Source organism: Orycteropus afer, unplaced genomic scaffold (assembly GCF_000298275.1).
Source record: "Orycteropus afer afer isolate SDZICR_OR568_19922 unplaced genomic scaffold, OryAfe1.0 scaffold00039, whole genome shotgun sequence".
NCBI lineage: Eukaryota > Metazoa > Chordata > Mammalia > Tubulidentata > Orycteropodidae > Orycteropus > Orycteropus afer.
Genome location: NW_006921626.1, coordinates 15,465,236 through 15,491,348, shown reverse-complemented (window position 1 = coordinate 15,491,348; position 26,113 = coordinate 15,465,236). Strand labels below are relative to the sequence as shown.

At 37.3% G+C, this 26,113-nt stretch overlaps 1 protein-coding gene across 1 annotated transcript in view; it reads left to right on the top strand.

Moving 5' to 3' along the window:
• The window catches only part of CDC42BPA (CDC42 binding protein kinase alpha), a 774,086-nt gene that overhangs the window by 694,145 nt on the left and 53,828 nt on the right, over positions 1-26,113 (top strand). The window contains exons 23-26 of the mRNA XM_007936985.2: positions 4,163-4,268; positions 19,465-19,601; positions 20,485-20,624; positions 23,404-23,485. Of these exons, the coding sequence (XP_007935176.1) occupies positions 4,163-4,268; positions 19,465-19,601; positions 20,485-20,624; positions 23,404-23,485 (465 nt within the window). The remainder of the gene's footprint in view (positions 1-4,162; positions 4,269-19,464; positions 19,602-20,484; positions 20,625-23,403; positions 23,486-26,113) is intronic.

Sequence of the window (26,113 nt, the reverse complement as noted above, 5' to 3'; positions counted from 1 at the left end):
CCTTCCGAGGAGTGGCTGGTGGGTTTGAACCGCCAGCCGTCTGGTTAGCAGGCAAGTGTCTTAGCCACTATGCTACCAGAGCTCCTAGAACTAGTAAATGTATAAGCAAATATAGCTCTTCTGGAGCTCAACCTGGCAGTGTGGCTTAGGTATATACCATGTTACCCATCTCCTTCCTTCAGGAAATCTGTTATACAGATCCATAAGAAAACATGTACGAAGATGTTTGTTACGGCATTTTATAGCAGGGACTTGGAAATGGGAGAAGAATTGGTAAAATGTGGCTGAGATATATGGTATATAGCAGGGTATTATTTATATAAATTAGAAATATACACAAACTAATTTATAAGAATACATCTGTATCAAAAACCAAACCAGTTGCTATCAAGTTGACTTCAACTCCTGGTAACCTCATAAATGTCAGAGTAGAACTATGCTCAATAGGTGTTTCATTGGCTAATTTTTCAGAAGTAGATAATCTAGCCTTTCTTCCAGGGTACCTCTGGTTGGATCTGAACCACCAACCTTTTAGTTAGGAGTCAGTAACTTAACCATTTGGACCTGTATAAATTACATTAAGCTGAGTGCCAAATGTCAGGAGGAAGAATTGGGAGTGGATCATCAGGGATAGTGGGTAAAAATAATAAGGGTAAATAAAGCAAGACTGGGGCTTCTAGCTGGGAACTGTAATGGCACAGGATTTGACGTGCTCAGCTACTAACCTAAAGGTTTACAGTTTGAAGTTACCAGCTGCTCCACAGGAGAAAGATGTGGCAGTCTGCTTCCATAAAGATTTACAGTCTTTCTCTATGGGCCAGTACTACTCTTTCTCAAAGGGTCGCTATGAGTTAGAATCAGCTTAACAGTAGTGGGTTTGGTTTTGGTTTGGGGTTTCTAGCAAGCTATAGGAGCTCTGGTAGCATAGTGCCTCAGCCCTTGACTACTAACCAGAAGGCTTGTGGTTCAAACCCATCAGCTACTCCTCGTGAAGAAGATGGGGCAATCTACTTCTGTAGTGATACTGCCTCAGAAACCCAAGGAGGGGTTGCTGTGAGTTGGGTCCGACTCGACGGCACATAACAACAACAGCAAGCTATGCTGATAGTATTTCATGGACTAAGTTATTAACTGTGTACACCTAATATGCCTCCTAAAATGTAAAATTCAGTTCATGTTTTTTAAAAAAATGAAAAAGTAAATCAATTATATCAAAAATTTTAAAAAAGAAAGAAAGAATATAAAAATATTAAAAAAGAAAGGGCCATGTGGGATAGAGACTCCTTTGTTTGTCATTTATTAATGGTAAAATTTTAATTACTGTTAATTTTTAAGCTTTCACTGAGTATTAGTTCTACATTGCTCTAACATCTTCTAAAAGTATTTTACCTTCTCCATTAAGTAGCTTGAAATCTGAAGCACAGAAGAAATTGTGATAGAAAAGAACCCCTCTTTCTAATCTATCCTTTTAAATTTTGGGGTTATAGTTGATTATCAGTTTATCGAAAATTACCACATTATCTAAAACTCTAAATTTTGGTTTAATACCTTTTTTACTGGGTTTGTTTTCTTGTTTGTTTGTTTGTTTGTTTGAAGTGTTTCTCCTTCTCCAACTACCCTTTTGGGAAGTAAATATTAGAAATAAAATATTAACCAGGAAACAGGAGTCTTTGAAGGATAAGAAGCCAAGTAATGTAGGTTACAGGATTGAATTCTTGTATCTTTCTATTATTATCCATTCCCATGTCCCCACAAAAAAAAAAAAATCCTGTTGTGCACTGCTTAAAGACCGAGGCCATCAGAATCACAGTCTTTGTAGCACTTAATCTTTCATAGTAAATTTTGCCCCCTCTCTTCTCACAATTCAACCATCACCTACCACTTGGATGCCAGATTACCCAGCATTAACGCTCTACCAAAATATTCTGGGTTGTCTTCTTTTTACTCTTGCATACTCAAAATTGTTACCTAATTGTTACCTCCTGAGTAGATCTCTGAAATAAAGTTTATTATAAATATTTTTTAAAGCAATTTCTTGGGTATTGTGAAGAATTACTATTAAACTAGTCACAACCACAATTTTTATTGCTGCTGTTTCAGATATATTTTGTCATACTTTATATGAAGAAACAAAGAATGAAGTTACTTATCTTGAGCATTTTATTCTTTTTTCATTTTTTTTTTTTTAAGCCTCTAGAACTAATCTGTAAACTAACTTGGCAGCTTTGTGATAATGTATTTTTAACATTGAAAAATTAGCACTAGAAAATTTACTCTTAATAGTAAATTTCTTCAAGAGCCAAAATTTAAGAGTAAAGTAAGTATACAGGAGAAAAGTTGAGCAAAATTTTATATGATTCTAAGTGAAATACTTGTGCATTTATAACAGGCCTGGAGCCCTAGTCTTGGCTTATGTCCTGTATAGTACTTGGTTCTTTTTAGGGGCTTCTTCTACATATTTTTTAGTTACCAAATTTTGAGAAGTTGCAGAGTCAGACACATCTGGGCTGGATTTTCAACTCTGCCATTAATTGAGTAACTTACTTCATCTATGAACTTCAGTTCCTTCCTTGATCTATGGAAATACTATCTGTCTTTCCAGAGTTGTTGTTCCCAGAAATCTTTGAAGGATCAGAAGCCAAGTAATGTAGGTTATAGTGTTGAATTCTTGTGTCTTTCTATTATTATCCATGCCATTACGTAAGATAATGTACATAAAGCACTGGTGCAATGACTGCACCTTATGTGGTGCTCAGTAAGCACAGTTAGTATAAAGACAATCTGCCTTCTGCTTAGCTTAGTCAGATCCCAATGCTGTTTGAAACTGATCAAGGATCCTGAGTAACTTCTAAAATAGAGTAGTCGAAGTTGAGTCTGAGGTCATGACTGCTCTAAATCTGACAATCTCACCTCATAACAGAACTAAGGCTCCTCTTGATTTTTTCTCTTTTTTTGTAACTTCTTTTCTGGTATAAAGATCACATATGCCAGTTGAGAAGTACAGAATTTATTTTTAACTTAAATTTTAAAGCTTTAAATATTCCCTTTAGTTTTTTGTTAATATGATAAATTGTTAATATAAGTTGGTCTCACCTGAAATAAATACTATTTTGTAACTTTTCAATCAGTCCATTCACATTTTTTCAGAATATATAATAAAATTCTTACTAATCAGTCATACATATAAAGAAGAAATAAATAAACAAATTATTTGTTTGCATAAATAAATAAATATTTATCAGGTGTTTACTATATACTGGGCACTGTCTGAAGGCTTTGTTTACATTAATAGTCATTTAACCAACCTGTAAAGTAGATACTGCTATTGATCCTATATATAAAATATAGATGAGACAAATGAGATACAAAGGAGGTAAGTAGTTTGCCTTAGTTCACACATCTGAGTAGAACAACAGATATTTATTAAAATTCATTTATTGTTAAACATGCAAACAATTAATTTGGAAAAGATAAAGGAGAATTCCAGAGGTAAAGTCTGTATGGTTTATCACCATATAAATCGGACAAGACTTAGCGAATTGTACAGGGTTTTCACTAAGAAATTTCAAGCTGCCATCTGTCTCTGGAATAATATGTAGATATTGTGATGTGTTCAAGTGTCATACTACCTGCTTCCATGGAAGGAAACAGATTTTTGAATCATATTCTTTGGGCTTGGTCCCAGAAAATGAAATGTATGACTTACGGTAGTGACAGGAACTTTGAATTATTCCTTTTATAACTAAGAAGATATTAAAGTATATTAACTGTACATAGTTATAGAGATATAAATATGAAATTTTTCATTTAATACTTTGCTAAAGAATAATTTGAGAAATTTATAGAAATCTTTAAGTGAAGGCTTGTGAGCCTTCCAAAAACTAAGATTTATTTTATACACTTTTCAAATGGCATTGAAGAGCAGTTAATTGTCATTTAACTTCTTACACCATTTTTAGCCTAGTTTGGCTCAATGTTTTCTAATAAAAAAGATTTGAAGAACATAAATTATAAGGTGAAGTGGTGAGAAATGGGAAGAATTTCTTCAATCCCAGTTTCAAAAATATTCTGGTAGGTTGTGGGGGCAGAGGGACTCACATTATGGAAATCCTTTAATATAAATTTGTCTGGTGTCTTTTTTTTATTTTGTTTTGTTTTGCAGCGCAAGACTCATCAGTTTTTTGTAAAATCTTTTACTGCTCCTACGAAATGCCACCAGTGTACCTCATTGATGGTGGGTTTGATAAGACAAGGCTGTTCATGTGAAGGTAAGAACAAAATGGAGAGAAAGCAAATTTAGCGTTCTAACATTTACTGCTAAAATTGTAATCAAGTAACATTATTATCTTTAACAGGTATGTAAACATTTGTCTATCTTATTTACTCATTTGCTTCTTTGGGTAACAGGGATGGAGACAATAAACTGAGCTAAAATCTGTTGAATACTGGAAAACTAGACAGATGGTTGCTAGAAACATTTTTCAAGGGGGATATATTTGAATGTTTCATTCTGTATTTGTTTCATTATGCAGGTGAATTTGTGGTTCTGAATAAAATCATTGACCTCTATGACAGGAGAAATTAAAGTTATCCTTAAATCTATTAATTTAATTTTAACATTATTTAATTTATTAGAGAAATTATTGTTGTAAAGCAGGCAGTGCCATATCTCTTCAGAAATGTTAAATGTCTGCCGCTGTACCTTAAAAGATATTTTATTCCTAGTGTTAATACCAACTGCCATCAAGTCAATTTTGACTCATAGTGACACTTTCAGAGAGAGTAGAACTGTCCCATAAGGTTTCCAAGGCTGTAAATCTTTACAGAAGTAGACTGCCTAATCTTTCTCCCATGGAGCAGCAGATGGGAGCTTTAGACCTTTTGGTTAGCAGCTGAATATTTTAACCACTACGCCACCAGAGCTCTTCCAGTATTAATAGCAGAAGTTTTTCCATACCTGTTATCTGATTCACCCATCACATGTTTATGGAATGCTAGCTCTATGCTTCTAGACACTAGAGTACAGCAGCAGATGGGAGGAAAAGACAAAGGTTCTGCCTTGGTGACCTTATATTCTGAGAGATGAAGGAGAAAGGATCAGAGATCATTTGAGCAGAAAACAAAATGTAATTGTTTAGGTGCCATTTTATTTTTCCTAGGACTTCTGAAATGAAAATGATTTAAAGTTGTTGTTGTCGTTGTTAGGTGCAGTCGAGTCAGCTCTGACTCAGCAACCCTGTGTACAACAGAGTGAAACACTGCCAAGTCTTGTGCCAGCCTTGCAACCCTTGCTGTAATCAAACCCATCATTGCAGCCACTGTGTCAGTCTAACTCGCTGAGGATCTTCCCCTTTTTTGTTAACCCTCCACTTTACCAAGCATGGTATCCTTTTCCAAGCAATGGAACCTTCTGACAACATGACCAAAGTAGGTCAAATGAAGTCTGGCCGTTCTTGCTTCCAAGGAACATTCTAGCTGCACTCTTTCCAGGACAGAATTGTTAGTTCTTTTGGCAGTCCAGTATTCTTCACAAACACCACAACTCAAAAGCATCAGCTCTTCTTCAGTCTTCCTTATTCATTGTCCAGTTCTCACATACATATGAGGCAATTGAAAATACCATGGCTTGGGCACACCTTAGTCTTCAAAGAGACATCTTTGCTCTTCAGGACTTGAAAGAGGTCTTTTGCAGCAGATTTGCCCAGTGCAATATGACACTTGATGTCTTGACTGCTGCTTCCATTGGTGTTGATTGTAAAACCAAGTAATATGAAATCTTTGACAACTTCAATCTCTTCTCCATTTATCGTGATGCTGCTTATTGGCCCAAGTTGTGAGGATTTTCATGTTCTTTATGTTGAGATATAATCCATACTACAGACTGTAGTCTTTAATCTTCATCAATAAGTGCTTCAAGTCATCCTCATTTTCAGCAAGCAAAGTTGCATCGTCTGCATATCACAGGTGGTTAATGAGTCTTCCTCCAGTCCCCATGTCACGCTCTTCTTCATATAGTCCAGCTTCTCAGATTATTTACTCAACATACAGATTGAATGAGTATGGTGAAAGGATACAACCTTAACACACTCCCTTCCAGTTTTAAACCATGCAGTATCCCCTTGTTCTATTTGAAAAACAGCCTCCTGGTCTATGTACAGGTTCCTCATGAGTACAATTAAGTACTCTGGAATTCCCATTCTTCTCAATGTTATCCATAATTTTTTATGATCCACATGATCAAATGCTTTTGCATAGTCAATAAAACACAAGTAAACATCTTTCTTTATTCTTTGCTTTCAGCCAAGATCCATCTGACATCAGCAATGATGTTCCTTGTTCCACGTCCTGTTCTGAATCCAGCTTGCATTTCTGGAAATTCTCTGTTAATATACTGCAACAACTGTTTTTTAATTATCTTCAGCAAAATTTTACTTGCATGTGATATTAATATACTGTTCAATAATTTCCACATTCTGTGGGATCGTCTTTCTTGGAATGGGTACAAATATGGATCTTTTCCAGTCAATTGGCCAGGTAGCTGTCTTCTAAATTTCTTGGCATACACAAGTAGTTAGTGCCTCCAGCATGACATCCATTTGTTGAAACAGCTCAAAGGAATGAAAACATCAATTCCTAGAGCCTTGTTCTTCACCAATTCTTTCAGTGCAGCTTCAACTTCTTCCTTCAGTACCATTGGTTCTTGATCATATTCCACCTTCTGAAATGGATGAACATCGACCAATTCTTTTTGGTACAATGACTCTGTGTATTCTTTCCATTTTCTTTTGATGTTTCCTGCAACATTCAATGTTTTACCAGTAGAATCTTTCAACATTGCAACTTGAGGCTTCAGTTTTTTCTTCAATTCTTTCAACTTGAGAAATGCTGAGCATATTCTTCCCTTTTGGTTTTCTAACTTGAGGTCTTTGCACATTTCATTATAATAATTGACTTTGTCTTTTCCAGCTGCTCTTTGAAATCTTCTGTTCAGTTCTTTTATCTTGTCATTTCTTCCACTGGCTTTAGCTAGTCTCCATTCAAGGGCAAGTTTCAGAGTCTCTTCTGACATTCATTATGGTCTTTTCTTCCTTTCCTTTTTAATGACCTTTTGCTTTCTTTATGGATGATATTCTTGATGTCATCCCACAGTTCCTCTGGTTTTAGGTCATTGGTGTTAAACGCATCAAATCTATTATTTAGAGGGTCTCTAAATTCAGGAGGGATATAATCAAGGTTATATTTTGGTTCTTGGGGACTTGTTTTAATTGTCTTCAACTTCAGCGTGAACTTGCATATGAGCAGTTGATGGTCTGTTCCACAGTCAGCTCCTGGCCTTGTTTCAGCTGAAGATATTGAACTTTTACATCACCTCTTTCCACCAGTGTAGTTGATCTGATTCCTGTGTATTCCATCTGGCAAAGTCCACGTGTATAACCACTGTTTATGTTGTTGAAAAAAGGTATTTGCAATGAATAAGTCATTGGTCTTGCAAAATTCTCTCATACAATCTCCAGTGTCATTTCTATCACCAAGGCCATATTTTCCAACTACCAGTGATTCTTCTTTGTTTCCAACTTTTGCATTCCAGTCACCAGTGATAATCAACACATTTGACTGCACGTTTGGTCAATTTCAGACTGCAGAAGTTGGTAAAGATATTCAACTTCCTCATCTTTGGCTTTGGTTATTGGTGCATAAATTTCTGTAATAGTAGTATTACTGGGTCTTCCCTGTAAGCGTATGGATATTATCCTATCACTAGCAGCACTGTACTTCAGTATAGATCTTGAAACATTCTTTGTGATGATGAATGCCATGCCATTTCTCTTCAATTTGTCATTTCCAGCATAGTAGATCTTATGGTTGTCTGATTCAAAATGGCCAAAATCAGTCCATTTTAGCTCACTAATGCCTAGGATCTTGATATTTATGTGTTCCATATCATTTTTGACAACTTCCAATTTTCCTAGATTCATACTTCATACATTCTGTGTTCTGATTACTAATGGATATTTGCAGCTGTTTCTTCCCAGTTTGAGTCATGCCACATCAGCCATTGGAGGTCCTGAAAGCTTTGCTCCATCCACATCATTAAGGTCAGCTCTACTCTGAGGAGGCAGCTCTTCCCCAGTCGTATTTTGAGTACCTTCCAACCTGAGGGGCTTATCTGCCAATACTGTATCAGACAGGATTTTAGAATTATTTATAAAGAGTTCCAGTAATAGACAGTGTGTCACTATTCATAAGGTTTTCACTGGCCAATTCTTTGAGAAGTAGATGGCCCCTTCCTTCTTCTGAGTCTGTCTTAGTCTGGAAGCTCTGCTAAAATCTGTCTACCATGGGTGACCCTGCTGGTATTTGAAATACCAGTGGCATAGCCTCCAGCCTTACTGCAGTACACAAGCCACCACAGTACAACAAACTGACATGGTGAAAATTATAGTGGGATATGTTATTTATTACTGCATATAAGCTTTCTTCATCCAGTGAGACTTGCCTTATATTTGATGTACTGCTTTGCTAAATAATAGTCTGATTATCTTATGAAAAAGATAATTGTTAATTCAAATTCTGATACTAGTTTCCATTTCTTTCTTCTTTCATTCTTAAGGTTGAAAGAGTCCTTATAGGCGATGGTAATCAGTCACCATCAGATGCATGTGTTTTCTTCATATAATATGCTTATAGTTAGCCTGTATTTGAATGCTTGAGGAAATTAATAGCATCTTATGGCAATGTATATTGTTTGGTTAGTTCTTGCAACCAAAGTGGAAAATGCAGATTGCATTGTCTAATTAGTCCATAAGATACATGCATTTCTTTGAGAGTTACGAGCATACAAAGTCGTAAATATGAATAACATTATCCAAGAAGGGCATGTAGAATAGCATAGTAATCCAAATAGGAGTAGTCTGTATCATTGATTGAGAAAGTGTGACTGAAGCTAAAGAAAGAGAGAATGCATATCGCTTTCAAGTCTTACCTCATTTGGAACTTAGCTGATGCTTATAAATGTTTGTAAAAAGTCATTTTAAAATCTGTTTATCAGAGAGAATCCAGAGTAGCTAGTTGGCTTTAAGTCCCTTATCATTTTGGATGCATCAGAATAATGTGCAACTCCATAGTAGGGGTTTTTGAGATTTTCTCAAACTCTATTCTCTTCTAGAGTCTTATCCCATGAAATTGTGCCTATCTTTTCTACAAACTTTGGAGACATATTCAACTTTGCCCAACCTTTGTCTGCCATAGTTTGGTAAACATGATATTATCATTATAGCCTATAAACACTCCTGTCCTTTTCATTTCTTCCTAGTTGATTGGAATTAGGTCTAGTACAGGATCCACACCCCTTTTTGAAGCAAGAACTTTGTTGGTTGTTGTTAGGTGCCATCAAGTCGGTTCCAACTCCTAGTGACCCTGTGTACAGCAGAATGGAACACTGCCCAGTCCTGCAACATCCTCACAATTGTAGTCATGCTCAAGCCCATCATTGCAGCCACTGTGTCAATCCATCTTATTAAGGGTCTTCCCCTTTTTCACTGACCCTCTACTTTCCCAAGTGTGATATCCATATCCAGGGACACAGGTAGTCCCCAACTTACGACATATTCAAGTTAAAATGAACCACACTTAGGACCATCCTTTTGTTTTTTTCCTTTTATGATTTGTATTTTTTTATGTATGTATTAAAACATACCTTCAAGTGTATGTATAATGTTTCCAACCCCACAAAAAACAAAGATCAGATTTTTAAAATCACTGATTATAAAAGGCAATAATAATGAAAACTAAAACTATCCGACTTATGTCTGAACCAACTTACAACAGAGTTTTTGGAATGGAACCCCGTTGTAAGTCAGGCACTACCTGTATAACATGTTAAACATTTCACTTAAAATTGAATAAGTTGTCCCACAGAAATTTGTGTAGTTTTCCACAGTCAATACCAGTCCTTTTTGCCTTTGTTGATTTAAAAATATCCATTTTCCACATGTGTATTGTGGTAGTTAAGGTTGTGTGTCAGCTTGGCTAGATCTAGTTTTGAGTGGCTGGGCAGCTGGATATAGTATTCCTCATGATAAGACTGGTAATGAACTACATGGTGGAATCTTCTGTGAGCAGCTGAGTAGCTTCTTTAGGGATGTGGGCTGCTGCTTTTATATAAGAAGCAATTTTGAGAAAGGTCTCTAGCTTATGGTACCCTTGAATCCTGCATGTAGCCAAGTCATTGTTCAGTAGCCTGCCATGTTGTCTGCCATTCTTGGGACTCTTAATGGCCTTGAATCAATGTCCTGCTGTGTGGTTTGGTAATACTGGGACTGTGTCTTTTTACTGGTCAACCTTGGCTTGTCAGCCTCAGCAGCCAGCAGCTGCCTGAATGAAGAAAGCCTCAGCTCCAGTGGGCCGGGAGCAAAAGGCAGAGTTGAAGCCCAAGGCCCAGCCCCTAGTTCCTGGCACTTTGAACTCAGATTTTAGCCTCCAAAACTGTAAGAGAATAAAGCCCTGTTTATTAAAGCCATCTCATTTGTGTTATTTTTCTGTTAGAGCAGCACAAAGTAACCAAAACATGTATGTGTATATTTTCCCACAATGATAGTCCTTCAGTTTCTTTCTTATTCTTTCCTATATATTCTCTGGGAGCTCTAGGGGTATAGTGCCTAAGGCACTTGACTGCCAACCAGAAGACTGGTGGTTCAAACCCACCAGCCACTCTTCGGAAGGAAGGTTGGGCAATCTATTTCCGTGGTGGCACTGCCTCTGAATCCCAAGGAGGGGTCACTATGAGTTGGATCCGACTTGACGGCAGTGAGTTAGTGAGTATGTATTGTCTGGGAACCAGCATTAGAATAAGAATTGTCTAAATATATAATCTAGAACAACTCCTAACAAGTTTGTTTTAAATGACTTTTCTTCACTGTGGTTTTGCCTTTTTTTCTTTTTTTTTAATTGTGATTTGGGTGAAAGTTTACAGAGCAAATCCATTTTCCATTCAACATACACATTTGTTTCATGACATTGATTGCAATCCCCATAATGTGACAGCTCTCTTCCCACTTTCTCTCTATGGTTACCTTTTCCCTGTGTCCTTCTTTCCTATCCATGCCTGGCCTCTGAGCTATCTCCCTGTGCAAATACTGCCCTTCTGATCTCCCATGGTTGATTGTTCTGAGTGTACCTACTTGTTGAAATGTTTACCTTGTAGGCCTGTCTGTTGTTTGGCCGGAAGACACAGGAGTAAATTGAATTCCAGGACCACAGGGTGACTAGAGACTCAGGGGTTTCACCAATCTCTATCACATCAGTAAGACTGGTCTCTTTTAAGATTTTGTGCCACGTTTTTCTCCCAGTCTATCCAGGATCTCTTACACAGATCCCTTTCCGAGTGGTTGACAGTGATAATCGAGCATCATCTAATTCTTCTGGTCTCAGGATCATGGAGGCTGAGGTTTGCATGGTCCACTAGTCTCTTGGACTAATTGTTTCCATGCATCTTTGGTTTTCTTTATTCTTCTTTGCTGCAGACCAGGCGATACCAATTATTGCATCTCAGATGGCCACTTACAAGCTTTTAAGATCCACTTGCTACTTACTAAAGAAGGATGTAAAAGAGTGTGTTGTGTAGTATTTTACGCCATTTGAGCAGCTGTGGGCAGGGCATCTAGTCTCAGGAAAAAAGTTCCTGCCATCTCAAAAGCTGGCTGGGTGTAGGGTACCTGGTCTCAGATAAAATTCTTATTGGCCCAATTTCTTCTTTTGGTCTGTGTTAGGTTAAGTAAGTAGTGTGTTTCTAGAAAAATGTCCATTTCTTCTAGATTTTCAAATTTGTTGCAGTATAGTTCTTCAAAGTATCCTTATAATTACCCTTTTTAATTTCAGTTGGTTCTATTGTGGTATGGCCCATTTAATTTCTTATTTTTGTTGTTTGCATCTTCTTCTTTTCCTTTGTTAAATTTGCCAGTGGTGTGTCAATTTTATTATTCTTTTCAAAGAACCAACTTCTAGTCTTACTGATTCTTTCTGTTTTTTCCTTTCATTTATTTTTGCTCAAATCTTTATTATTTCTTTTCTTCTGGTAACTGTAGGGTTTGTTTGTTTGTTTGTTTGTTTTTGCTGCTCTATTTCTAATAGTTGGAGATGTTGGATTAAAGTATTGATTTTGGCTCTTCTTTTCTGATGTGTACATTTATTGTTATAAATTGCCCTCTTTTCACTCCTTTTGCTGTGTCCAGATTTGATATGTTGTGTTTTCATTCTCATTTGATTCAAGGAATTATTTTATTTTGTACTTTATTTCTTCTATTTAGTAGTTTCTAAGTATGGTGTTATTCAGTTTCCATGTGTTTTGATTTTTTTTTTTCCTTGACCTTCCTATTGTTGATTTCTAATTTTATAGCATTTTGATCTGAGAAGATGCTTACCGGTACTATAATGTTTTTAAATTTATTTAGGCTTGCTTTCTGCCCTAGTATATGTGTCTATCCTGAATAATGTTCTATGTGCACTGGAAAAGAATGTATATTGTGCTGTGGTTGGGTGAAGTGCTCTGTATATGTTTATAAGTCAAGTTGGTTGATTGTGTTGTTCTTGTGTCTTTGTTGAGTTTCTTTTTAGTTGTTCTGTCTTTCATTGAAAGTGGTATATTAGAGTCTCCTACAATTACTGTGGAGTCAGCTATTGTCTTTCTAATTCTGTTAAAGTCTGATTTATGTATCTTGGAGGTCTTTCATTGGATGCTTAGATATGATATGATATGATATCATATCATATCATATCTTGTTCAGTTGATCCTTTAATCATTATATAATAATTGTCCTTGTCTCTTATGGTGGTTTTCCCTTAAAGTCTATTTTATTAATATTGTCACTTGTACTCTTTTTGGATTGCCATTTGCTTGATGTATTTTTTTGCAACCTTTGAATTTTATTCTGTTTTTTTCTTTGTGTCTAAGGTGGGTGTCTTGTAGACAACATATTGATGGGTCATATTTTCTTATCCAGTCTGCAACTCTCTGTCTCTTGATTAGTACACTTAATCCATTTACATTCAGTGTAATTATCAACAAGTATGAATTTTTTGCTGTCATTTTGTTATGTGTTTTTTCATGATGTTGCTGATTCCTTTGTTTCATACAGTTTTCTGTGCTGAGCTCATTTTGTTTATGAATTTTGCTTTATTTCTTTCATTGCTATTGTTTTAGTGTTTTCTAAATATTTGCACCTCTCCTTCCTTTTATTTTGATGAGAAATTTTATTAATTTTCTTTGAGGTCACCGTGTGATGTATTATTTTCTTCCCAAGTTTAAAACAGTCTGGTCCATCTCAGTTATCTTGACTTCCTCTCCATATTGAAGTTCTGTACCTACACTGTTTATTCCCTTTTTGGTTTGTAGTTGACCTCAATTAATGCGTCTAGTTTTTTGTTTATCAGTCTTGTAAGTTTATTTTACTTTGGATACATCTATATGTGGGTTGGTTTCTGGGTGATGTTGTCATGTTTGTTAATCATCAGTTGTTGTCTGCTCCTATTGGTTCTCTTTCTGAAGGACTACCTTTATCCTCTTTTATAAGGATGGTCTGGTTTTAACCGATTTCCTTAATTTCTGTTTATCTGGAAATGTCCTAATTTACAGTCATATTTGAGGGACAGTTTTGCTTGATTTATATAATTCTTGGTTGGCAATTTTTTTTTCTTTCAGGGTTTTACATATGTCATCCCATTGCCTTCTCACCTGCATGATTTCTGCTGAGAAATTAGAGCATAGTCTTATTTTCCCTTTGTGGGTAACTTTTTGTTTTTCTCATACTATTTCCAGGATTCTTTCTTTGTGTTTTGCTTTCATACGTTTGATTATGTTATATCTTGGTGATTTTCTTTTGGGGCTATCCTGTTTGGGATTCATTGAACTTCTTGAATGGGTATCTTCTTGTCTTTCATCATATTTGGGAAGTCCTCTTCCAACAAATTTTGGAAGTTTTCTCTGTGGTTTTATTTATCTCTTCCTGTTCCAGAATTCCACTTACACGTAAGTTATTCCTCTTGATGGTGTGCCACATGAATCTCAGGCTTTTTTCATTTTCTTTTGATCTTTTTTTCTGATTGATCCCTTAACAAAGTAACATTGAAAGATTTGTCTTCAGTCTCACTGCCTTCCATTGATTCTGTTCTATTCCTTTGCCTTTTTAGTGTATCATATATATCTGAAATCTTAATATTCATCTTTTAAATTTCTATTTCCTGGTTTTGTATGGTTTCTGATTTTTCATTTATCAATTCTTGTGTTGTTTTCCTAAATTGTTTTCCTTAATTTTATCATTGTTTTCCTTGATTTTGTCAGTGTTTAACTTGATCTGTCTCTTGATCTGTTTTAATTCCTTATCAGGTGGTTCCAATGCCACTTCCTCCTCAAGGGGGTTGTCTGGCTCTATATCCTAGTCCCTTGTTTGTACTAGTTCATCTTGCCTCTTTCTGTGAACTGGAATGGTTGTCTTCGAGATGTTGTGAATGATGTTGTATTTATATTTAATTGGTGAGTGTATATTGGTGTGAGTCACACAGGTTCTTTGTTGTTCTTGTTTTGTTTTGTTCTTTGCTTTATTTTGTTTTCATATATCCAAGTGGACAGGGCTATTGTGCTGCTCCATATGCTAATTTAGCAGCACTTAAGCACTTACCACCTGTCTCCTGGTGGGTGTAATACAGGATGAAAATGTGTGCACAGATCTCTGTTAGCTGTTCATGCAGATCAGTTTAGGGCAACTTGGGATGGTATTTTCCACCATCTGTTGTTGATCAGTTAGTGCAAAAGGAGTGGTGGCCCTTACCCAGTCTGTGGATCTGCAGGAGGTATGGGTGTGGTTGAGTCATGTGGGCTCAGTTGCATCTCCCACCCCATTGGACAAAAAATAAAAATAAATAAAAACGAGAACAAAAAAACACAAACCACATAAACAAACTGCAACAACCACAAAAATGGAAAAAAAAAAAAAGGAAAAAAAAAATCCAATATCAGGGGAGGGGTAGGGATAAGAGAAGAAAGAAAGAGAAATGAGTAATTTTTTTTAAATGAGAAAAGTCTGAAAAGGGTAACAAAGGATGGGAAGGATGAAAAGAGAAAAAGAAAGAGAGAAAGGAACCTGTAAAAAAGGGGGAAAAAAACTAAGAACCAGGATGTGAAAGAAAAAAATATTTAAAAAAGAAAGGGGGAAGGAAAAAAAAGAATAATTTTAAAAATGAGGAAAAACAAAACTAGGTAGGCGGGGCACCCAGGCTGTGTTTCTGCTGGCAAAGCAGGGAATAGGAAACAGGGTACCTAGTCCTGGTACTAGTTTCTGCCTACCCAAAAGGGAACTGAGGGCAGGACACCTGATCTCAGACAAGTTCCTGTTGACCTATAAGATGTCTGGGACAAGGCACATGGTCTCAGAAGGAGTTCTTGTCTGCTTAAAATGCAGCTGGGTATAGGGTTTTCTGGTCTCAGAAACAGTGACTGCTGTCCCAAAAGGCAGTTGGGCACAGTGCTTCTAGTCTCAGAAAAATTTTCTGCCATATCAAAAGGGGTCTTGGTGTAGGGTGTCTAGACCCAGCAAAATTTCTTGCCAGTCCAAAATGCTGCTGGCAGCAGGAAGCAGCTGATCTTGGAGCTAGTTCCTGTGTATACAGAAGGCAACCAATCTCTAACAATTCCCTGCTGTTCCAGATAGTGTCTGGGGGCAAGTCTCCTGAAACCAGAAAAAGTTCCTGTCAGTCCAAAAGGTGATTGGCAGCAAGGCACCTGGTTCCAGAGAGAGTTCCAGCTGGCTTAAAAAGCAGCTGTGGGCAGGGTATCTAGTCCCAGGAAAAAAAGTTCCTGCCGTCCCAAAAGCTGGCTGGGTATAGGGTACCTGGTCTCAGAAAAAACTGCTTTGGGCACAAAAGGTGGCTGGAAACAGGGTTCCTAGTACTGGACCAGTTCCTACTGGCCCAGAGGACAGCTGGTGTCAGGGCACCCAGACAGGGATGGAATTCCTGCTGGTGGGTAAAGGTAGGGGGATGGCCACACCTACATTCACTAAGAGGGTACAGAGTACCAGGGAAATATCACACCTTTCTGATCATCAGCCACCAGTGTGGTTGCCCATGCAGTCCTTGGCAAGTGGAGCCAATTCTTAGTTTGCTTCCTGGATCAGAATGTTCCTTGCAAATATTTTAAATGGCCACACCATCAGGACAGCTGACAGTCCACAGCTCTGTTTGTCTCCTTAATTGCTGTGTTCAGTCAGATTCTTCTACTAGTCGGTATTTAATCCACTTCTTTATCCTTCCCTTCAAAGATAGGGTTCCAGGATTATCTTTTGTATCTGTTTCAACTGGTTTCTTGTTTCTTTATTGCAGGGAGTCTGTGTGGCTTGTCTTCCTATTCACCATCCTGCCAGCAGTCTCTGTTTTAAATATTTTAACTTAATTTTTATCCAGCCAATTCTCAGTGAAATTTATAAGTTTATTTTACTTATTATTTTGTCTTAGAATCTCAGGTTCACCATATCAATATCAAATAAACATATTATGGCAATATTATTAGTAGTTAGGTATGCAGACTTTGAGCCAGACTGCCTGGGCTTGAATCCCAGCACTGCTGTCTATTATTAGTTCTATGACCCTGGGCAGGTCATATGTAACATGGGGATAATAATTGTATCTCTTTTAGGTTGTTATGGAAAAATAAAAAGCATGCAATAAAGTTAGCTATTATTATTATCTTAATAATTGTTTAAATATATGTAATAATGAAGTACTAATATTTACTCTTCATTAATTCTTTGTAATCATTGAACAATTCTAGTTACGAAGTTAGGAATTTCTAAATTGGTCATACTAAAACTTTTTAACTACATCATCATTATTAATAAATTGAGTGCCTATTGTGTACCTATCATAATATATTAAAAGACTTTAGAGAAGTTACATTATTTTTTAAACAGTTTTACAATTATGTCTCACTTAACCTGGTTCACCAGTGTCTACAGTGTCATTGTTTGAATACTTTTAGGAAGTCTCACACTTATTTCTTTTAAGAGAACCAGTTAATAAGAGGAGTCTATAATCAAGGCACAAAAACTAGCTTATCACATTTAGTTTAAAGTTCATTGTAATTAACAGAGTGCTAAAATGCTATAGTATATATGTATAAACCAAAAAAAAAAAAACATTGCCATCAAGTCGGATCCAACTTATAGCGAGCCCTCTGTGGGTTTCTGAGGCAGTACTATTATGGAAGTAGATTGCCTAACCTTTCTTCTGAGGAGTGACTGGTGGGTTTGAACTGCCAGCCTTCTGGTTAGCAGTCCAAATGCCTTAGGCACTACCACATGAACTAATCCTGAATTTCCTTCATTCTTCCAACAAACACTGAATATCTGCTTCTTGGCAAGTATTGAGCTAGACATGGAGGAACAAAGATTTCATGGAAGACAGAAAGATAAAATTGTCTCTGCCGTAGCACCAACATATTTATTGTCTAGTAAGGGAAAATGCTTACAGGCAAATAATTTCAGTACACCACAAGCTATGACAGAAGCTTATTCACAAAAAAAATGGTTCCATAAAGCAGAGAATGGTCAGCTCTGCCGGATACCTATCAAAGAAGCCTTCACAAAAGAGAAAAACAGTATGGTAGGTTCCCAATTACAGATAGTTTTATACCACAGGGTATATAAGGATATATCCTGGTAGAAAGAGAAGGCTTCTTAGAAAATTTGCAGGAGGTGAAAGTAGAAGAAAAGGCAGAGGCCTTGATACAGTAATAAGGAATTAAGATTTTATCTTGTAGGAGATGAGGAAAAATCATTGAAAAGTTAAGAAGACTGACCTCAGATTTAGATTTTAGAGAGATCATTCTGGTCACAGTATGGAGAATAGATTACAGAGTGGTAAAGTTAGAAGCAAGGAGACCATTTTGGAGGCTAAACCTAAACTAAGATATAACAGCAAAAACAGGAAGAGATAGATGGGAAAGATATTTAAAGCTTGGATAAATAGGACTTATAAGCAGTTGGACATGAAAACACTAGAGGAGTCACGGAAGTTTCTGGCTTGAGCAATTAGGTAAGTAATACTGTTCAATGAAATCAAGAATACAGGGCTTGAACTCCTTTGTGGTTGAAGACAGTATGTTCTTTTGGGACATATGGAGCTTGAGACACCTATCTGGCACTAAAATACCTAGGAGGCATTTGGTGTACAGCCCAGGAGACTAAGGTCATAAATTCTGTTCAGAAATTATCACCATGTAAGTGATTATGAAAGTCACTCTTAGACACCTATGAAATTATCAGTGAATGTGTGTAGATTAAAAAGAGAAGCAGACAAGGACAGAAACCTGGGTATCACTAACATGTATAGGATCAGTGGAAAAAGAAGACACAACTGTGAAGGAATAGTGGTAGTCCAAGAGTGATGTCTTAGAAGCTAAACAAGGAGAGCTTCAAAAAGACGGCTTGGTAGATTTTGTCAAATATTACAAAGTCAAGTAATTTAATATCTGTTAGTAACCCTTTTGAAATCCTCATGGCGCAGTTGGTAAACACTCGCTAATAAAAGGTTGAAGGTTTGAACCCACCAGTCACTCCACAGAAGAAAGATGTGGAAGCCTACTTCAGTAAGATAACAGCCTTGGAAACCCTATGGGGCAATTCTACTCTGTCCTATAAGGTTACTATGAGTCAGAATCAACTCAGCGGCAACAGGTTGGGGGGAGTATCCCTTTCAAAAGGAATCTCAAGGCAGACACTAAGTTGCAATGGGATGAAAAGTTAAAGAGTTAGAGAACTTCAGAAAGTACTCTTTTAGGGATTTGAAGTTTAGATTTGCCGTTTTATTCACAAAGCTAGATGGTCTTTGTATCTGTGCATCGCATCTTGATAACTTAATACAGAACAATAGTATTACAATAAAGAAATTTTTATTATTTTTCATCGTAATTATTAATGGTAAGCCAGTGGTCAATTCCCAAATGATAAAACGTTTCTCTGAAGTAAAACAGAGATATGCATTCATCTAACGTAGTACCTAAAAGAACTAACAGATCTGTCCTGGAAGAAGTGCAGCCGGAATGCTCCTTGGAAGTAAGAATGGCCAGACTTCATCTCACCTACTTTGGTCATATTGTCAGAAGGGACCATTCTCTGGAGAAGGATGTCATGGTTGGTAAAGTGGAGGGTCAACAAAAGAGGGGAAGGCCCTCAACAAGATGGACTGACGTGACCCGGTGGTTGCAGCAATGGGCTCAGGTATAGCAAGGATTGTGGGGCTAGCACAGGACTGGGCAGTGTTTCCTTCTGTTGTATGTAGGGTCACTATGAGTCAGAGACAACTTGATGGCACATAACAACAACAACATGGTACCTTGTATATGATGAATGTTCAGTGAATATCTTTGTTGTAAAAATAAATTTCTATTGAACATTGTTTCTTCTTTCCCTCCAAAAGTGTGTGGATTCTCATGTCATATAACTTGTGTAAACAAAGCTCCAACTGTGTGTCCAGTTCCTCCTGAACAGACAAAGGGTCCCCTGGGTATAGATCCACAGAAAGGAATAGGAACAGCATATGAAGGTCATGTCAGGGTAAGTATATTAGGTCAAGTTTAGATTAATCTCTGAAGGTTTAATAATAAAATTAAACCCAGTTGCTTTATGAACATAGTTCTAGACAGAAAATTAAACAAATAAAATTAATCTAATCATTTTACTTCATCCAGAGTAATGACTTGGGGAAAAAAAAAAGTTAGCCTGTGCTCAGAAATTCCAAGATGTCTCAAACTTTTCTGTACTGTCCCTGTCTTGTTGTGAACAAATGTTGCACTTGCCATAAAGTAGTCTTTGGCAGGTGATTTTGCCAGAGAGGTGACATACGGTTATGAAGTATGAGATAATTATCATGGCATTATCTTACTTGTTACCATGAGTAAGGCTTAAAGCATGCACTGAACTTCTATATTACTACCAAATTTGAGGGGAGCTCTGGTAGCATAGTGGCTAAGGCACTTGACTGCTAACCAGACAGCTGGCGGTTCAAACCCACCAGCCACTCCTCGGAAGGAAGGTTGGGCAATCCTACTTCCGTAGTGATACTGCCTCGGAAACCCAAGGAGGGGTCGCTATGAGTCAGGGCTGACTCGACGGCACATAACAACAACAACAACAACAAACTTAGAAAGAGAGTCACGAATGTTACTGGAATGAATTACTAGTGAAAATGGCACCATTACTTAAATTTGCAGAATAAAAAAATATTTAATATTTTCTCAGATTTCTTCATATTAATGATACTTGTGTTCCATCCACTACTTTACAAACCAAAGTATAGACTTAAAATACATTAACATCAACTTAGATTTTCACCATGCAAATTACATGGTAACTGAAGGAGCTGCTGGTGACGTTTCAGTTGAATTATTTTTGTTTGTTTGTTTGCTTCCTTGCTTGTCTGTCTAAAAATAAAACTAAGATGCCTAAGCCAGCTGGAGTGAAGAAAGGATGGCAAAGAGCATTGGCTGTAGTTTGTGACTTCAAGATATTTCTGTACGATATTGCTGAAGGAAAAGCATCTCAGCCCAGTGTTCTAGTCAGTCAAGTAATTGACATGAGGTAAGCTTTTGAAAGTGAAAATATTTGTATGATTGCAACATGGAATAAAAAGTTTCTGATTTTGCTTTTAATAATATTGCCATGTTTTTATTTAATTGATTTGTTGATTAATTTTACATTAATTTATAATCTAATATTACTGTATTAATATAAGTAATGATGGAAGGTAAGGTATATTCATAAGATGGGTACATGTGTATGAATGTGTTGAGGCTAGGGGCCAGGAAAAAGAAGCTGATGTTTGAGTCCAAAGACCTGTTCAGGGGCTGCTAGGGTAATGGAGGCCTAGTATATAGTATTTATATCATCACCTCATAGTTTAGACTATATTTCCAATGTAAGGAAAGGCAGTAAAAATCTCAAAATCAGACAAGCTCTTGGAATATACAGTGAATCAGTGAACATTTATATAATCACATCTCATGAGAGAAAAGCAATTTGCTTTTCTATCTCTGAATGTTTCTGGTCTCATTTTGCAGACTTTCCTCATGCCCTATGGCAGTCTCTCCCTTTTCTCATTAACTCCAGGTACTCTCTGAGTGATCTCATTTACTCCCATGGTTTCAGCCATCGCTTCTGCATTTTGTTGTTGTTGTTGTATGTGCTGTCGATTCGGCCCTGACTTATAGCGACCCCTCCTTCCTTCCAATCACTTCTGCATTGGTGACTCCTAAACATGTGTCTCCAGTCCAAATCTTTCTCCTGCACTCAAGACCAGGATTTCCAGCTCTGTCTCTCACTAGCATTTCACACCAACATCACAAACACATTTTCATCCCCCACAAATACAGAATATGAAGGAGCAGATAGAAGCAATATTAGCAAGGAAAATTTGACAGAACCCACTAAGGGACTGAATAGATAAAGACAGAAAGAATAAAAAATAAGACTAAGGTGTTAAGCCTTCAAGACCAAGGGAATGATGGTATCAATAACCAAATAAAGGAAATCACAAGGAATAAATTACTGTGGAGAAAATCTGTTTTCTGTTTTGAAGGTGCTTGCTCTTTATTATGAGAGGCAATAGGGTCTCCTAGAGGCTGTAGAGGAGCTCTGGTAGCATAGTGGCTAAGACACTTGCCTGCTAACCAGACGGCTGGCGGTTCAAACCCACCAGCCACTCCTCGGAAGGAAGGTTGGGCAATCCTACTTCCGTAGTGATACTGCCTCGGAAACCCAAGGAAGGGTCGCTATGAGTCGGGTTTGACTCGATGGCACATAACAACAACAGAGGCTGTAGAGAACTACCAGGGTGCAAATCTGTTTTATATGTATACTTAGTGGCTTCAGTAATTACTTTTAGCTCTTGTATACTGTGCAAGTGTTGAGTCACTCTCGATAACTTACTTTAAGCACTGCTAGTAAGACTGTAAAATGGTACAACTGCTGTAGAAAATAGTGTGGCAGTTCCTCAAAAAGTTAAACATCAAATTACCAGGTGTGGTGGTTAAGTTTGTGTGTCAACTTGGATGGTCCTGGTTGAGTGGCTGAGCAGCTGGATGTAGTTATTCTCCATGATTGAGACTGGCAGTCAACTCCATGGTGGAATCTACTGTGAGCAGCTGAGTAGCTGCCTTAGGGATATGGCTTCCTGTATGTAAGGAGAAACCTTAGGGAACAGTCACTAGCTTATGGCATGCTTGAACCCTGCATGTAGCTGTGTCATTGCTCAGCAGCCTGCCTTGATCTGCCGACCTTGGGACTTTCAATGGACTTAAATTAATGGCCTGCCATGTGGTTTGGTAACATCAGGACTGTGCCATTTTATTTGTCAACCTTGGGCTTATTAGCCTCAGCAGCCAGTTGCTGCTGAGTGAAGAGATGCCTCTAGTTTCAGTGGACCAGGAGCAAGAGGCAGAGCTGAAGCCCAAGGCTGAGGGGCTTTCAGCCAACCCCTAGAGACTGTCACTTCGAACTTAAGACTTAAAGCATCCAAACTGTAAGAGAAGAAACTTCTGTTTATTAAAGCCATCCCATTTGTGGTACATTCTTGTCAGAGTGGCCCTAGGTAACCAAAATACCAGGTGACCCAGCAATCCCTCTCCTATGTATATTACCAATAGAATTGAAAGCAAGAGCACTAATAAACACTTGTACACCACTGTTCATTGCAGACTATTCATATGCCAAAAGGTGGAGACACACTAGATGTTATTCATCAGCGGATGAATGAATAACTGGTACATACATACAATGGAATATTACTCAGCTATAAACAGATATGAAGTCCTGATACATGCCACAATGTGGGTGAACCTTGAAAACATTATGCTTAGTGAAATAAGCCTAAGTCAGTCACATAAATAAGTCAATCACAAAGGGACAAATAATATATGATCCCACTTACGTGAAACATCTAGAATAGAGAAGTATTGTAGAGAATGAAGTTTATTCATGGTTACCAGGGGCAAGCAGGAGGGAGGGGAAAAGAAGGGATCAGTGCTTAGAGGATGCTGAGCTTCTTTTAAGGGTGAAGGAGAATTTGGAAACAGGTAAGGGTGATGGTTGAACAGCATGGTATGCAAAGGAAAGGTCACTGGACTGTACATATGAAAAACGTTGAAATGACAGATATTTTGTTGCATATGTATTTACCACAATTTAAAACAATATTACTTTTGACACTATCCATTACAATGAGGGGAAAAATTTAAAAAAAAAAAAAAAAGTTCAGTTTGAGTGTTTTATGCAATTAAGTTTCAAGGATTGCCTATTTGAGTACACACCCAAAACCACATACCTACATATACTGACTTTTAATGTTTCACTTTTTCTTCAGGGATGAAGAATTTTCCGTAAGTTCAGTCTTGGCTTCTGATGTTATTCACGCAAGCCGAAAAGACATACCCTGTATATTTAGAGTAAGTGTGTATGCTATAATTTGATCTCTGAATTATATAGTTTTTGATAAGTATATGTTTTAACCTCTCCATATAAATCATAAACCTACTCAGACTAGTACCAAATCTTATATTTCTGTATATCCTCCATATCATCTAATATATAAATGTATAAACACTGGTACTAAGTAAATATTTAATTAGTGAAAGACCTGTAGAAAACACAAATGTATGGCTTTTAAAATAGGTTTCCTCTTGTGTAATATCTCTAAGTCGCCATTTCGTTTTCAAATAAATACTACCATAATGGAAAATTTGATAAAGCTTTTTTTAAAATAGAAGTTTATCTCTTTAAAAGTGTTATTTTTAATACTAATGTATGTTTCTGTTACCTGTTGCTTTGTAACAACCCTTACAAAATTTAGTGGCTTAAAACAACAATGATTTATTGTTTTTTACATTCCTGTCAGTTGGCTGGGCAGTTTTTCTGGGGTGTCTGGACTATTCATGTAGCTACTCTGGGCCTAGGTGCTGGAGACTGGCTGGAGTTCTCAGTTCTCCTCTGTGTGGTTGGACTCTTTCTCCATGTGGTCTCTAATCATTCAATAGTCTGGCTCAGGTTTACGGCTGGCTTCCACAGACCAAAAGGAGCCACCAGGCCTTTTAAGGACTAGGCCCAAAACAGACGTTATATCTAGCCCTTTGTCATGAGACAAACTCAGAATTAAGGGGAGGAGAAATAGATTCCACCTCTTAAGAAAAATGGAATTCTGTAGAAGGAATTGTTGGCAGCCATCTCTGGAGGCTATCTATCTCAGTATGATGCTTGAATTGGCATTAAGACAATAAAGGTAGAAAAGGACTACTGACCTATTTTGTGCCTATATGGTTAGTATTTGTCTATGAATCTTGTATCTAAGGAAGGGCAGACAATAGCCTTAGTTAGTTTTCTTTAAAAAAGTCAGTGTGTGTAGGTATTTGTTCTCTCCTTAGCCACCAAAGGATTCTACAGAGGCCCACTTACCTAGAACTGATTCACATAGTGGGATTTTATTGTCACTGATGCTTAAATTCATATTAATAAGGAATCAATAACCTTATTAAAATTTAAATATTTTCTGATTATTAGGGCTGTTTGCATAATTATAAACCTTTATTTAAATACTAGTTCAAGTGGTCTGATCTTCTCTAATGATAGTATGAGTTACTGGCATGAAGTAACAAGAATATAAGTATTTCTGAACATTTCTGACTTTTTAAAACAAATTAAAAAATAGTATGGTATAATAGTTAGGACCATGGACACTGGATCCCAGACTAATAGTTATGTGCTCATGGAGAAATTTTCTCATCTATAAATGAGAATGTGATAACAGTATTTACCTCATAAAGATATTATATATGTTAAATGAATTGATACTTTTAAAGTGCTTAGAATTATTGACCAGTGTTAGTAATTACTCAGTCAATGTCAGTTGTTGTTATATGAGCAGGTCTAATGCATTTCTCAGAAGGAAGGTTGGGCAATCCTACTTCCGTAGTTCTACTGCCTCGGAAACCCAAGGAGGGGTCGCTATGAGTCAGGGCCGACTCTACGGCAAAACAACAACAATGCATTTATTTCTTTTTGAGGAGCCCTTGTACACTGTGGTTAAATTCTCAGCTACTAGCCAAAGAATCAGTGGCTCAAACCCACCAGGAGCTCCACGGCAGAAATATGTGGCAGTCTGTTTCTGTAAAGATTTACAGCCTAGAAAACTCTATGGGGCAGTTCTACTCGGTCCTGTGGGGTTGCTGTGAGTTGAAATCAACTTGATAGCAATAGCTTTAATCTGTCAACAGGTTTAATGTTCTGGCATTTTATACCAAGGAAAGTGAAAATAATACTAACATTTAAATGGTATCTGCTGTTTTTCCTTTGTCATAAATTCTAATGCTAAAACTAGTTATTCCTCTGATTAGGAATAGCTAAACTCTAACCTAGGAGCTCTGGTAGCATAGTGCCTAAGGCACTTGACTGCTAACCAGACAGCTGGCGGTTCAAACCCACCAGCCACTCCTCGGAAGGAAGGTTGGGCAATCCTACTTTCGTAGTGATACAGCCTCGGAAACCCAAGGAAGGGTCGCTATGAGTCGGGGCCGACTCAACGGCATATAACAACAACAACAACAAACTCTAACCTAAACCAAACCCACTGCTATTGAGTCAATTCTGACTCATAGCCACCCTCTAGGAGAGAGTACTGCCCCATAGGATTTCCAAGGCTATAAATCGTTGTGAAGCAGATTGCCTCATCTTTTTCCTGTAGAGCAGCTAGTGGGTTCCAACCACTGACCTTTTGGTTAGCAACTGAATGCATTAACCACTGCACCACAGAGCTCCTAGAATCTGTTAAAGGTATCATTTAATTAATGCTTATTTTATTGATGAGTGCTAAGCAAACTAGCTTAGTCATAAACTAGCATGTTGTTGTTGTTATGTGCCGTCGAGTCGGCCCCGATTCATAGCGACCCCTCCTTGGGTTTCTGAGGCAGTATCACTACGGAAGTAGGATTGCCCAACCTTCCTTCCGAGGAGTGGCTGGACATCTATTTTGGTCTTTTCTTTTTTCTTGTCTTTTAATGACCATTTGCTTTTCTTCATGTATG